Consider the following 15,938-nt stretch of genomic DNA (forward strand, 5'->3'; position numbering starts at 1 on the left):
GAGATCTAGCGTCCCCACAAAAGCAACAGCTTAAAATGTAATAACGCCTTTTAGAGACTGGCCTTATGTCACAGTTTGGGAGGGCGATAAGCGGAGAGCTTCCTGGCAGGGGGTGAGCAAGTTTAGATGTCAGTGAAGGTAACTTCATTTCTAATTGCTAATTTACTGCTAATTGTCTGATTGAATCAGGTCCCCCAGGAGCTCCAGATGGTGTAACAGTGGAGGAGATCACAGACAGCACGGCTCAGCTTTCTTGGAGACCCGGCCAGGATAACGGCAGCCCCATCACAAGCTATATCATTCAGGCCAAGACAGCTTTCACAGTGGGCTGGCAAGCGGTGAACACGGGTAACAATACAGGATTAGCTAAAGCTAGTCAAGCGGAGCATCAATTCAGTGAGAGACTGAAATTACCATAGCACGTCTCATGTGCTTTTAAGAAAGAAGCTTATGCTCACTTTGAGTACATATAAGTACCCTCTAAGTACTAAGGCAAAACGACGTAATCTGTTCTCCTGCCTTGCCGCTTGAATCTGAATTCATTCGAACAACATCCCACCCAGACAGAGATGTGAAATAGAACATTTGTTTTAATGCTTTATGACACTTCTGGCTTACTGTAAACATAGGCTCAAAGTTGTGCTCCTGTTGTTGACTTTCATGGTGGCACCTTGTAATCCAGGTATTTTCAGTTAAACCGTGGCTTTTCTGTTTGCTCTCAGTCCCGGAGGTGATTGATGGGAACACCTTGACGGCAACGGTGGTGGATCTGAACGCATGGGTGGAGTTTGAGTTCAGAGTGCTGGCGAGAAACAGCGTCGGCGTGGGGGAACCGAGTCCCGCTTCTCTTAAAACAAGAACCGAAGATGCAGGTGAGTCACCAGCGCTCTTGATTTATACACACATTTTTAACGGAAAGTCAAATCAGAAAATATCTCATTTAAATAGTTTTGCCATGTAATATTAATTCCTTTTAGGCAATTTTATTTTTGATATAATATAATTTTAATGTAGGAATTACAATGTTGTGAATTTTTTATGGTTTAGTTATTCATTGCCCTTATTTTAGTGCATTGTTACAGAAAAAAAATCCTCAATATTACACCATGTGATCAACTATTAATCACTAGCTATTGATAATGTGTGCATTCAAACTATATTATTTCAGTGATTCAGTGAGATTTTTTTTAAATGTTTTTGAAAGAAGTTTCTCATGCTTACCAAGGTTGCATTTATTTGATCAAAAATACAGTAAAATCAGCAATATACGAACATTTTATTACTAGATATAACTAGTATATGATATAATTTATTCCAGTAATGGCAATTTGAATTTTCAGAAATCTTTCTAATATGAATTATAAATACCTTTACTGTCCTTTATGATCAATTTAATTGATCCTTCCTGAATTGAAGTATTAATTTATTACTGACCCTAAACTATTGAATGGTGTTTATACATAACTGTCAATTCCATTAGCAATTTTCTTTGACCCGGTAAACAAAGAAGTGATCAGAAGCAAAATTACTCCAAGATCAGAATTTCTACCCTTCACTAAAGTATTAAGTACAGACTATTTCACAGACATAATTACGTCTGATCCGATTTAATATAACATTTTAAACTTGGTAAAATCCAGGGATAATTTCATCCTCAGAAGCTACCATCCGAACACAAATTGCCTATCTAATTATTCAGCCAATCAGAACAGAGCTTGCCAGATCGAGAAAGTGCAATCCAGTTTTGTGTGCAGTAGGTATCAGATGGTCAGTAAGCGACTGTAGGCATCCTGTGGGTGTGCTGTCTGAGGTTGAAAATCCACTAATGCTCAAGTGTCTATATTGTTCAAATGTCCCTTGATGAAGCGATACAATTTCGGTGCATTCAATGCTCAAGTGCCTCTTTGTATGTTATAGAACGAAATCTTCGAGCGTTATTGTTGAGAGACTCTTGGCAAATGGTGAAATTCACTAGAAACAAAGGCAGTTAGCTCAGACGCTGCCCACAGAATTTTTTTTTAAAGCAGTTGCTAAGGGACCGGAGCTTTGTTGCATTAGATACTTGATTAAGTAAGGCTTATAAGTAAAAGAAAAGGAATAGAAATAATAAGGAAGGTAGGGGCTGTATATATCCGCTGTACTGAAAACAAGCTGTTTTTTCTTTGTTTTTCTGTTCGCAGTTCCTGACACGGCCCCCTCCGATGTCGGAGGTGGGGGTGGCTCCAAGTCAGAGCTAGTAATAACATGGGAGGTAAGTCATCTGTCTATATTATCACTCCCTCTGTGCGAGGTAATAGTTTTGGCTAATTAAATGGAATTGAATGAGGGTGTTTATTACCTCAGTCAAAGCCAAGCCTGTTTTCCATCTGGGCCCTTTACTCCCGTAATAGCATTCAATTCAAACTTGGTTGTATATTAGAAAGCAGTTCATTTACACTCTCAAGAGGTTGCATTACTTTGTGAAAACTGTGCGGGGTTTGGAAAAGCACTGGGTGTGAACCTGAGGCTGGATCTGGTCTGTATGTTTTAATATCACTATAGTTTCTTGTTTCCCTCCCAGCCTGTGCCTGAAGACCTGCAAAACGGTGATGGTTTCGGCTACATCATCGCTTTCCGGCCGTTGGGGGAGGTCAACTGGACGCACGCCGTCACCTCCATACCGTCCCAGTCCCGTTACGTGTACCGGAACGAGAGCATCCCGCCCTTTTCTCCATTTGGCGTCAAAGTGGGAGCCTACAACACCAAAGGCCAGGGACCGTTCAGCCCTGTTACCATTGTGTTCTCGGCTGAGAATGGTGAGACTGTCAATCGCATTATGAGCAGCGCACAAAAACTTACCGTTTCACTCATTTACAGTGTTTTCAATGGATTTTTCTTTTCACCATATATTTATTCATCCATTGAAAGGTGCATAAAAAATTGAGAGAACAGGCCAGGATTGATTCCTGTACCACCAGCACTTTATTACGTGCAGCGCTGAAAGGACATGGCTCATTTTATAACAAATGGTCAAGGAAAAGCGAGGAAAAGGCTATAGATCTAGATTATGTAATTCTATATCATTTTATGGGTCACTCCAACGCTGTTGCTGGCAGTTTTAGCAGTACTTTACACTTTCTTAACTGGAAATGTATTTGATGTTTTGCTAAATGTCCAAGAATCCATAATGCAATCTTCTTTTTATAGTAAGTACAAGGTAAAGCATGTACTATAATGGCTGTATGTGATGTTGTGTTGTAAATGTCAGGTGGTTGGAGCTCTGGAAACTCATGCTCAGCATTTGAAGCAGCAGTGTGGGAATCTTTCAGCTAGTTAGGATCAGTTTGAGATGAGCTATAACAGCGTGGAGTGATGAGGAGACAGTGGTGTGTCAGGAAGCTACTGCATTAATTGATTTCCTGTACAGATAATGTTCCTTCATGCCACTCATCTATCCTGTTAAAATAAAGGCTAGTAATTTACTATTTTAGAGACAAAGGGTTTTGCATCAGTCATTTATAAGTCATTTTTCATCATCCTCTGATTTGTGCACTGACATGCTTTTTGTCTCATCTTGTGTCTTCTCTTCTAATCTTGTCTCATTTCAGTTTCTTCCCTTTTTCTATCCTAGTATTGTCTTATTGCTCTTCTTTTCTCATATTTCCTTCTCTCTTTTCTTCTTGTCTTTATGCATTCATCTTTTTCTCTTTTCCTCTTCCCTCTCAGAGCCCAGTGGCATTCCAGATGGCATGTGGGCCAGAAGCATTTCTGCCACTGAAATTGAAGTGAGCTGGCACATTCTCAGCGCTTCCCCAGAAAGAGTGTTGGGCTATGAGGTGCGTCCCTTCTTCGTAATGGAAATAACTCTCTGTCCGGTTTTGAAATGCACCGTGGGTTCTGTCAGAGCCTGTCATCTCCCACGCTGCACCTCAAAGTTCCCTCTGTACCCATGGAAACGCTCCATTTGAAAATAAGAATAGGGTTCCCTGTTCTTACCGTATGCATAGGAGGCCCTCTCTGCAGCATGGACGAAATGGCTTTTCTTCATCTTTTTTGAGGGCACAGAGAACACATTACACATTCCTCTGTGAAACTCTTTATCCATGCCACCCCAAACCCACTTTGTGGAAAAAAGTGGAAAAACTGTATAATAATTCTCCTGCACTGAACATAATGGCACTGTGGCATTATATCTGCGAGGCTTTAGATCCAACAGTCTGTGCTTTCTCTCCATTGCTCTTGAAATCAGGTGGTGTACTGGGAGGATGACACAAAACCAGAGACCATGGGCAAAGTCAGAGTGTCTGCCAATCAGAACAAGGTTAACATCAGCGGACTGAGAGAGTACACTCAGTATTTCCTGACAGTGAGCGCTTTTAACACGGCGGGAACTGGCCCTCTGTCTCCCACCATCAATGTGACCACAAAGAAGTCCCGTAAGTATATGCTTCTTAAAATGTATCAGTTTATTTACAGTTTATCGCCTCTGCAGTTATATATTATGTTACGTCATGTCATTAACTTTTTTTGTCTAATTTCAATATTTGCACTTTGTAAAAAATAAAAATAAAAAAATCATTTTTATTGTTTAAACAGGATAAAGAAACCTGTAATTTGATATACTTTACTGTAATTATTACATTTTTTTTATTATTAAGTGTTCATTTATTTTATCAAAAACATAGCAAAAAATATAACTATTTTCTACTTTAACATTACTGTAACATTATAAATGTATTTACTGCGACTTTTTTCTAGTTTGTCCATGTTGAATAAATGCAAAGACAAATAAAGATTTGAAGGATTATTGGTTATAAGGTTAAGTCAGCATTTAATAACTGTCATCATTCCAAACCTTTATGTCTTTCTGTTTTGTTCCCTTTCAATATTTCACTCGTACTGCGTCGAAGACGCATATGGGAAAAACCCCTTTTTTCTCCTGAACTGAAGCCTTATTCAATCACGCAGTGAAACTGCACAGCCATTGGATCGTGCAGTGCTATTAAAACAAACCAATGGCTTGGCAGCGGTGCTGCACGAACCTATGGCAGAGAAGCCCGCCAAAGCCCGCCAATATGGGCGGGGCATCTGGCTATATATTGACCGCTTCGCCACAGGAATTCAGATTATTTCTCCTTCAGCGACGACGTCACATCGCTTCGCTGATCTCCGCTGAACTGCTCGCCGTTGACACGCCTCGCACTGGAACGCGACTGCCGGTCCCCACCGCAGATTCATCGCTTCCCTGCGGCCATCCGGTGAGATATATTGAAAGAGCAAATTTCTCTAAAAGAGCCTTTTTCTACGGCGTTGTTGCAAATGCCGTCTCGTCATTGCAGCTCGTGCAGAGCCCCTCTGCACGCTGATGACGGGCACAGCGAGTGTGTTGCGTGCTTGGGGAAACCCCACGCTGACACAGCACTCGCGGGGAATTCATGTTCTCATTGCGAGAACATGAATATCGCCTCTCTGCGCTCGTGAATCGCTTTCTTTTCAGAGAGCGATCTCGCTCCTCGCGCCCTCCCTTTTTCTTCATCCCGTGAGCCGGCGAGGAAGAAAAGGCGGGGCAGAGGATTAAAGCAGCAGGATGAAAGCGAGCTCACGCCGGCTCAGCCCCCGCGTGCCTCGTTTTCTCCGCCCAGAGGGGATTCCCCAGTCCTCTTTGTACAGCCAGACCAGTGTCCCTCTGCTGCCGCGAGTGATCTGGTTTTGTTTGGAGGGACTGAGGAGGAACTGCTAGAGGACAGCATGTCTCTAGCCGCTTCAGATGCTGAGGAGCTGTCGGGCTCGCCGGACCCCGCCCCCTCGATGTCATCTGAACCAAACCGCTCGAAACTCGGGATGGACGCCGAGCTTATCCGCGTTCTCTCCAGGGCAGTGGATGAGCTGGGTCTGGATTGGTCTCCTCCAGAGGAACCAGCCCGTAGCCGTCTGGATGAATGGTTTCTGCCGGGGCGCCAGCAAGCCCCTCGTCAGCGAACTGCTCCGTTCTTCCCGGAGGTCCACGACGAGCTCACTAAATCGTGGCGCGCCCCCTACTCAGCGCGCCTGCGTACTTCATCTTCATCCGCCCTCACCTCAATTGACGGCGCTGATGAAAGAGGATACGAACGGCTGCCGCCGCTAGATGAGTCTGTGGCCGTGCATCTCTGCCCGCCAGCAGCTATTGGATGGAAAGCCAAGGCCAACCATCCATCCAAACCCTGCCGTACGACGTCGGCGCTCGCCGGGCGTGCCTACTCATCGGCAGGGCAAGCAGCCGCGGCGCTCCACTCTATGGCGGTGCTTCAAGTCTTCCAGGCCAAACTTCTCGCCGCCACCGACGAGTCTGGCCCAGATGTCGCCACGCTCAGGGAGCTGAGAAGTGCAACAGACTTGGCGCTGCGTGCTACCAAGAGCACCGCCCAGGCCATTGGGCGCTCGATGGCTAACCTGGTCGTCTTGGAGCGCCACTTATGGCTCAACCTTACGGAGATCAAGGATGCTGACAGAGCCCAGTTCCTAGACGCACCGATCTCCCCCAGCGGCCTCTTTGGCCCGGCGATAGAGGGATTCGCCGAGCGTTTCACAGAGGCGCAGAAGTCGTCCCAGGCAATGCGACACTTCCTGCCGAAGCGCGCTTCATCTGCTGCCAGTCGCCCCAAACAGGTGCCGATTCGTCAGCCTCCTAAGCAAGCGCCAGCTGCTACCACCGCAGCCCAGCCGGTGAAACCCGAGCCTCGACACCGTTCTCGCTCGGCCACCAGACGGTATCAGTATCCCAAGCGCATGGGACCCCGGCCCAAGATAGTGCTGGACCCTGCGCCGCCGCCGTCATCCTGATCAACAGGAAAGAAAGAGGAGGGGGCTAAGTCTCGCCACAGCCGGACCACCCCCCAAACTGCCCCGTGTGTTCTGCCGTCCATCTCCAGATGTCGGCGAAGTTGTTCCTGCTGCAAACAATGGGCCCTTGTTAGCACCCAGACAGCAAAGCGCTGTTATAGTGCAAAAAATAAAAAACACACTCCTTCACAAAAAGAGCAGTTTTCCTCACACAACACTCACGAGTGCTATGTCCCCCCACGGCGGTCAATCACTCGAGTTAATACAACCTCTGTCCATCCGGGCCTCACAATGGCAAGCCATTCCCGGGGTATCAGATTGGGTCATGGGAGTAATAAAACACGGCTATTCCCTTCATTTCGCACGACGGCCACCACGCTTTCACGGGGCGGTCACCACTTCAGTGCACAACGAGAACGCTCACGTTCTTCGTGCCGAAGTGAAAAATCTGCTGGTGAAGGGAGCTATAGAAATCGTTCCCCCAGCACACCGCGACTCAGGGTTTTACAGCCGTTACTTCCTGGTTCCCAAGAAGGATGGTGGGCTGCGCCCCATCCTCGATTTAAGACATCTGAACCGTGCCCTCATGAGACGGCGCTTCAGAATGATCACATTGAAACAAATCCTCTCGCAAATACGCTCAGGGGATTGGTTCTTTTCGCTGGATCTGAAAGACGCTTACTTTCACATCCAGATAGCCCCCCGTCACAGGCCGTTTTTGAGATTTGCCTTCGAGGGCGTGGCTTACCAATACAAGGTCCTCCCCTTTGGGCTGTCTCTGGCGCCTCGCACATTCACAAAGTGCATGGATGCGGCTCTCTCCCCTCTCAGGCAGAAGGGCATCCGCATTCTCAATTACCTCGACGACTGGCTAGTTCTAGCTCAGTCAGAGGGGGAGGCATTGGGTTACAGAACTGTGCTCCTCAGCCATCTGGAATGCCTGGGGCTCAGGGTGAACTTTGTCAAGAGCTCACTGTCCCCCAGCCGACAGATATCGTTTCTGGGAACAGTGTTAGACTCAGTGACGATGAGGGCAACAATGGTGAAGGAGCGTGCTGCGGCTCTACAGCGACTTGCGGCCTCTTTCAAAATAGGTGCTTCTCGACCCCTAAAGACATTCCAGAAGCTGCTGGGTCTTATGGCGGCGGCATTGCCGGTGCTGGAGCTCGGGCTGCTTCGTATGCGCCCCCTCCAATATTGGCTGAAACCACGTGTTCCACCTCATGCATGGCGTCACGGACGCTTGAATATCAAGGTGAGTCAGGACTGTATTTCGGCCCTGACCCCTTGGAGGGACATGCAATGGATGGAACGGGGTGCTCCACTTGGTATGGTTTGCAGAAGGAAAGTGATCTCCACAGACGCGTCCAACAAGAGTTGGGGCGCGCTGTGCGAAGGGAAACCCACTTTCGGCCAATGGTCGAAAGAGGAGAGCAGGCTTCACATCAACTGCCTCGAGATGATTGCAGTTCAACGAGCCTGCCAGAGCTTCCTGTCAGACCTAAAGAGTCACCACGTGCTGGTCAGATCGGACAGCATGACGGTGGTCTCTTATATAAATCACCAAGGTGGGCTGTCATCGACGCGTCTCTTCAGACTGACGTCGCGACTGCTGGAATGGACCCAAAGCAATTTGGGGTCCCTGAGAGCAGTGCATCTTCCGGGCAAGCTGAACAAGGGCGCGGATATGCTGTCAAGAAGCGGAGTCTCCTCAGAAGAGTGGAGACTCCACCCGCAGACGGTTCAGAAGATATGGGAGGTCTTTGGCAGAGCGGAAATAGACCTCTTTGCCTCAAAAGACAACTCTCATTGCCCAATATATTTTTCCAAGATCAAGGACGCGTTGTCCCAGGACTGGCCCAACCGTCTTCTTTATGCTTTTCCTCCGGTCCCTCTGATTCCCCAAGTAATCAGGCGGGTCAGGGACCAGAGATGCAGGGTTCTGCTTGTAGCCCCATTCTGGGAAAATCAGCACTGGATAGCCGACCTGTCGCAGATGCTGACTGCAGCCCCATGGCCCGTTCCCCTGAGACGGGACCTCCTTTCTCAGGCGGACGGGACGATTTGGCATCCATACCCAGAGAAGTGGTCTCTGCACCTTTGGTCGCTCGACGGGAGTCCGCGGGACTCCCTGAGCGTGTGCTAGACACAATTTCACAGGCTAGAGCTCCGTCTACACGACGCCTCTATGCCTCCAAATGGTCTGTGTTCTCCACATGGTGTTCAGACCATGGTGAAAGCCCGACCTCTTGTGACGTATCAGTGATACTGTCATTTTTGCAAGAGCTCTTGGAGAAGGGACGATCCCCCTCCACGCTCAAGGTCTATGTAGCAACTATAGCGGCGTCACACGCCCTTATAGCAGGCCAGTCGGTGGGCAGAAACGACTTAGTCGTCCGATTTATGAGAGGTGCCAGACGGCTTCATCCGCCTTGCCCTCCCACCGTCCCTTCTTGGGACCTGCCCACGGTGCTGAGAGCCCTGAAGGGGGCCCCCTTTGAACCGCTACAGTCCATAGGCCTTAAAGCCCTGTCGCTAAAGACCGCTCTGCTATTGGCACTAGCGTCTGTTAAGCGTGTGGGTGATTTGCAAGCACTTTCGATAAGCCCTAATTGCCTAGAATTCGGGCCTAACGACTCGAGGGTCGTCCTGAAACCGAGGCATGGCTATGTGCCAAAGGTGCTCTCCACACCTTTTAGAGCACAAGTGGTCACCCTTTCTGCGTTACAAAACACAGAGGAGGATCCAGGGCTGAATCTACTTTGCCCAGTGAGGGCTCTAAAAGTCTACATAGAGCGTTCTGCACCAATAAGACGATCAGAACAGCTCTTCATATGCTTTGGAAACCGCACCAGAGGGTTACCGGTCTCTAAGCAAAGACTTTCAAGGTGGATTGTTGATGCAATCCAGCTAGCCTACTCTTCTTTGGGCCTGGAGAGCCCAATTGGAGTAAGAGCCCATTCGACGAGAGCAGTGTCCTCGTCTTGGGCATGGTCTAATGGTGTGACTATCGCAGAAATTTGTGAGGCGGCTGGCTGGAGCTCGCCGTCCACATTTGCTAGATTTTACAATCTAGACGTCCCGGCGCTTCATGCTAGGGGTACTTTCTGTGTGAAGGTCACCTTCTTGTTCCTCATTTGCATGCTCTTGGCCATTCTTGCCCAAGGCTCAAACTCTACTCGTATGCACTCGGTCCCTTGGCTACTGAGGCGATACGAACACGGGATGATCAGGCTAGGCCAGACGTAACCTCATTGAGCTTATTCTGCCCCTAGTTGCTATTATCATATCTTGGTTTAACAAATCAAGTTTGATTGCGTTGGTCGTCCTCCCTTCTTAGCATGGCGTGATTGAACTGGGTTCCCATATGCGTCTTCGACGCAGTACGAGTGAAGTATTGAAAGGGAACGTACTCGGTTACTAACGTAACCTCGGTTCCCTGAAATACGGGAACGAGTACTGCGTTCCTTGCCATGCTAAAAAGGCTGCACAACTCAGTCGTCGCTTCAGTCGAAGTAACCTGAATTCCTGTGGCGAAGCGGCCAATATATAGCCAGATGCCCCGCCCATATTGGCGGGCTTTGGCGGGCTTCTCTGCCATAGGTTCGTGCAGCACCGCTGCCAAGCCATTGGTTTGTTTTAATAGCACTGCACGATCCAATGGCTGTGCAGTTTCACTGCGTGATTGAATAAGGCTTCAGTTCAGGAGAAAAAAGGGGTTTTTCCCATATGCGTCTTCGACGCAGTACTCGTTCCCGTATTTCAGGGAACCGAGGTTACGTTAGTAACCGAGTACGATTGTGGGAAACAAAATTAGATACTTAGATGAATGTTCATGCTGCTTTTTCTGATGCAGCGAAAGAATACAATGACCAGCAAAAGTACCTAAATAGTCCTTAACTTGCATACAAAAAAGACTTGGAATATAATATACAAATCATATGCACTGTTTTTATTTATGTGTTTGTTGTCCTTTCTGGAGGGTGATTGTACTTGGTGACTGTTTGTATTTGTTGCTGTTGTTTATGGGGGGGGGGCTTTTTCAGTCATACATGTTTGAAATGCCAGAATAGTCATTCATAGTTCTAGTACTCTACGCTTTATTATAGTATAGTATCATACATAATGACATTGACAGGAGAGGTGCCTGGCCTGGCTGTCTGTTTGTTGATATGTCATAATGGATTATGTGGTCACATGTACAGTAACTGATGCTGGTGTTTCCTCTCAGCACCCGGGCAGCCACCTTTGAACGTGGAGTGGAATCTGATTGGCTCTAAGCTCACTGTTCATTGGGAGCCTGTCATTTCTCTGGAGATGGAGTCAGATGTTACTGGTTATCAGGTAAGTGCTTCCCAGCAATGTAAACCTCAAAGCCAAACTGTAGGGCTTTATTTTCATTTAATCATATTAGCTTGTTCTATTCCAGTGAGCATTTAGGAAACAACTGCATTACAGTGTATACTGTATATTTCTTTTATTGGATGGTTACCCACCTTAGTGGTAACGGAAAATAAAAATAAAACTAATTTATACTGCAGATCTTCAAAATATGTGCTGTACAGTATAGCGAAAGCACCAGGTGTGCTAATAAACACTACAGTTCCCTACAGTATATGATAATTTGATTTGACTTCCTTTATCGACTAAAATAGCTTGTGGTGAATAAATCTAAGTGGTTGTTAGCGCCTCTGTCATTGGTTCTCTCCAGGTGTCTTACAGAAGGAACCGGCACGAAGAAATGAACACAATAACAACAAATCTGACCTCAGTGGAGCTCACGCTACCTGGAGATGACGATTACATCATTCAGATACGAGCGCTGAGTGACGGAGGAGAAGGGATGCCAACTGAACCCATCAACATACATAAACTTAGTAAGAACTATTTTTTTAATTTGATGAATTTGGGTGTATTGGCTTTCTGAAATAAGTTTTTTTTTTTTTTTTTTTTTAAACGTTTGGGGTGAATAATAATAATGTATACTTAAATTTAGGAATAAGGAATAGCATTTTTAAAATTCTATTTCAAGTAAATACTGTTCGTTTGAACTTTATTCATCAAAAAATCCTGAAAACAGATCGAAGTCAGAATTTCAAAATAAAAATGATTGCTAATTCTAAAAATGCTAAAAATGAATTAAGGCAACACAACGCTAAAATGTACAGTACGAAAAAAAAATGGGTGTTCATTTTGAGATTGGCTAAAGATTACATTTACCAAAAGGTGTTTTTTTAAGAGAAATTTTGTAGTCATTTAACGCTTACTTAAATCTCTTTGTAACAATAGAGGAAATGTTACAATGTGCTCCAACAGCTTTCCTTTTCTGCTGACGTCACTCATGTTGTGTGGCTATTGAATAATGTTTGGAATTAAGAAAATATTTGCAATGTAACATCTTCTTTTCACCATCCACTCAGTTCCCATTGAATCAAATTAAGTCCTGCCCCACATTTTTCTAATCAAATATCCTAAAAGTGTAAGAAAACTAAAAACTCACCTCACCTGACAGATCTTTCCGAATCAGAGTGGTGATATCACTTTGTTGCTGAATAGTTTACTCAATGTTTATTCCATCCATCTCTTCTTGTGGACCAGTTGTGAAAAATGACACTGAAAAAGCTTATGAGCCAATCACACTGCTGTGAAGTCACTGCTTATATTTGCTGATTACCCTTTAGGACCTTTATGAAAATACAACAAGCTCAAGGGAGGCCAAAAAATAAATGCTACCATCCCGGTGTCCCTGCTGGACAGTGTTACTTTAGAAAAATGAGTGATTTATGAATTCGATTTTATCAGTTGTTTATATTCGGCTCATTCATTTTATGTCTGCATCCTTACACAATATTAAATTTCCGTATGTGAGTTAAACCTGCAGGCGTGTGCAAAGCACATCCACTGCCCTCCTCTTTCAGTGCCCATGATGTAAAAGATAAATATTCAATGTCAAAGGGATATTAAACACACAGGCCTCTATAAAATAAACAATGCACAGTTGACCTCATAATGTTCTACTCCTGTTCCCTCGAGTGAAGAGCGCAGATGCAGTTTGCAGCACAGAGTTTAATGTGCCTCTCTAAATGAGTTCTCAGTGATTTCATGTGTCCTCCTCGTACACCTTTTATTCTCCACTGGGCTAAGCAGTCTGATCTTTATTAACTAGCCCAAGCTCTCGCCATCTATCTCTGCCTGTTGGTCTTCTCTCCCCCATGCATTCAACGTCACAGGCTGATGCAACTGCACGGGACAACTGTTCTCTGTGGCTTACTGTTCACATTTTTCATCTAATGGCCCACAATGTCTGGTTTTCAAGAAAAAGCCCTGACTCTGTTAATGTTGGAAATTATTAGCTGTGCCAATAGGTTTTCCAACGTGCTTTAATATTAATTAGTCATTTAAACTGGGAAAGTCTGCTCAGTGTGCATCTGCTGGACCTTAGTGAAAATGCAACTGTTTTTAATCTAATTTCAAAAAATTTAAATTAAGCTTTTAAACCACTGTGTACATTCATGTTTCAGTTCCATTCAGTTACTATAGTTCGCCCCAAAATGAAAATTTGCTGAAATTGTACTGACACTCAGGACATCCAAGATGTAGATGAGTTTGTTTCTTATTGCAACAGATGTGGAGAAAATTTTGTATTATATTACTTGTTCACTAATGGATCCTTTGCAATGAATGGGTGCCGTCAGAATGAGTGTCCAAACAGCTGATTAAAACAACATAATAATTCCCAAGTAAGCCACAACCAACAGTTTGGGACTGTTTTTGCTTGTAAAAAGTGTTTGATATGTGCATATTTCACTCCTGATTCAGACTCCTTTTTCTTACTGAAAAAGCAGGAAAATGGATAAAGGAATCACATTTTAGCAGGAAACAAAGGTTTGAAATTGAAAAACTAATTGATGATAGATTTGTTTATTATAAACACAATTTTTCTTTTCACAAGATGTTAATGGGTGGACTGGAGTCTGGATTATTGTGATGTTTTATCAGTTGTTTGGACTCTCATTCTGACGGCACCCATTCACTGCAGAGGATCCACTGGTAAGATAGAGATGTAATCTCAGGCTGATGATACACAGGGCCATTTTAGGCAATGTTGCTATCAACAGGCAATCAGGTGAGACACAGGGCACACAACCGATCTAAAGTATCCAGAATTTGTTACTCATCCTCAATGGGAAAGCGTCCAAACAACATTGCTCAAAGTTGTCAGGCAAAGTTGCTTAAAAAGTTGCACCATGTATCATCAACCTTAGTCTATATTCATCAATTACAAGTTAATAATCTTCAGTACCTTTAAGTCCCGTTTTCCATGTTTCAGGTATGAGTGTACGGGGGTCCAGAGCCTGGCGACCCAACCCCATCTCCGTCTCCTTGCTTTCTATCATTGCGTTATCCACACTGCGACTGGCTTTGTGTTAACAGTCTGAAGGATCGAACATCCTCTGAACGGTTTGATTGCCCACAGTCATCCTCGCTGTGGAATCGCTGGAGATATGCACTGAAACACTTTTTAAGAGAGATTTTCGACCTATCTCTCGAAGCATAACGGGAAAACGTCAGCATCACAATGGTTGGATTTTGTGTCCATGTGTTATGTACTGTGTATCATTGTGTCCTTGCCAGTGATCCGAGACCCTAACAAGGTTTCAACCGAGGGTTTTTGAAGCGTACCAGTGTACGAGGAGGGATGAGTCATGTTGCTGCACTAAGATTTCATCTTCTCATTCATCCCTCAGAACAAATGCCTTACTTCCATGTAAATGCCAAAGTAGTTAACATCATTGGCTTCTAAGCTACTGTTTGTCAAACTTGTGATTGTTTTGTAATTATCACATCATTAATTGAAGGATAAGTTCACCCAAAAATCATTTACACACCCTCATGTTGTTGTCATGTGACTTTCATTTTTCTGTGGGACACAAAGAAGCAATTTTAAAGAATGTTCCCATGCAATTACAGTGAATGGAGACAGAGGTAATAGTAAAAGTAATAGTTCAATCAAAAAATTTAGTGAAAATGTACTTATCCTCAGGTCATAAGATACAGATGAGTTTGTTTCTTCATCAGAACAGATTTGGAGAAATGTAACATTACATCCCTTACTCATCAGTGGATGCTCTGCAGTGAATGGGTGCCGTCAGAATGAAAGTCCAAACAGCTGATAAAAACATCACAATAATCCACAAGTAATCCACACTCCATCTTGAAAAGTGAAAAAACACTTGTTTGTAAGAAACAAATCCATCATTAAAGCATTTTAACTTTTTCAGTATGGCTTCTGGCCAAAATATGAGTCTATAATCTATAAAACTGTTTCCTACAGTGAAAAAGTCCATCCCCTGTTGTCCTCTAACATCAAACTCCACGAAAATATTTATTTAGAACTGTTTTTAGCTTTTAAATGGTGCATATTTCTCTCCTGATTCAGACTAGAATACATTCTCACTGCAGTAAACAATATTAGAGGACCTGGAAGCATTAAAGTAAAAATAAAATCTTGCAGATGGATTTGTTTGTTACAAATACTCATCTTTTCTCTTCACATGACATTGATGGACTGGAGTAGTGTGGATTACCTCTGACGGCACCCATTTACTGCAGAGGATCCATTGGTGAGCAAGTGATGTACTGCTAAATTTATCTAAATCTGTTCAGACGAAGAAACAAAATCGTCCACATCTTGGATGGCCAGACGGTGAGTACATGTTCAGCAAATGACATTTTTACTATTCCTTTAAGCTTTATTGAGGCCGTGAAAGCACCATAAAAATGTCATAAAAGTGGTGCATACAACTTGTATTCTATGTCAACTCTTACAAATTCATCTGAGAATTTTGTGTGAGAAGCAAGCTGAATTTTAAGTTATTCACTAATAATCTTCTCCTCCGTGGAACTGTGACTGAACTGAGTCCAAACTGAGTTGTGGATGATTCGTATTCTTCAAAACTTAACATTTATTTGTTCCAGGGAAAAAAGAGAGGCATTTGGAACAACATGAGGGGGAGTAAATAATGAAAGAAAGAAAGCAATTTTGAGTGTGAATGATCCCTTTAAGCTGCTTTTTGCTATACTTGTGATTGTTTTGAGATCCCATCATTAATTAACATTTAGCCTTTGCTTATTAG

General features: G+C 44.3%; 1 protein-coding gene across 1 annotated transcript in view; it reads left to right on the forward strand.

Moving 5' to 3' along the window:
• The window catches only part of LOC113092487 (contactin-3-like), a 76,392-nt gene extending 61,492 nt beyond the window's left edge, over positions 1–14,900 (forward strand). The window contains exons 15-23 of the mRNA XM_026258102.1: positions 190–348; positions 723–872; positions 2,181–2,251; positions 2,561–2,795; positions 3,706–3,815; positions 4,229–4,415; positions 11,033–11,145; positions 11,513–11,678; positions 14,132–14,900. Of these exons, the coding sequence (XP_026113887.1) occupies positions 190–348; positions 723–872; positions 2,181–2,251; positions 2,561–2,795; positions 3,706–3,815; positions 4,229–4,415; positions 11,033–11,145; positions 11,513–11,678; positions 14,132–14,232 (1,292 nt within the window). The 3' untranslated portion in view covers positions 14,233–14,900. The remainder of the gene's footprint in view (positions 1–189; positions 349–722; positions 873–2,180; positions 2,252–2,560; positions 2,796–3,705; positions 3,816–4,228; positions 4,416–11,032; positions 11,146–11,512; positions 11,679–14,131) is intronic.
• Positions 14,901–15,938: the final 1,038 nt, after the last annotated feature.

The sequence above is a fragment of the Carassius auratus genome, unplaced genomic scaffold (assembly GCF_003368295.1).
Source record: "Carassius auratus strain Wakin unplaced genomic scaffold, ASM336829v1 scaf_tig00214604, whole genome shotgun sequence".
Classification (NCBI taxonomy): Eukaryota; Metazoa; Chordata; class Actinopteri; order Cypriniformes; family Cyprinidae; genus Carassius; species Carassius auratus.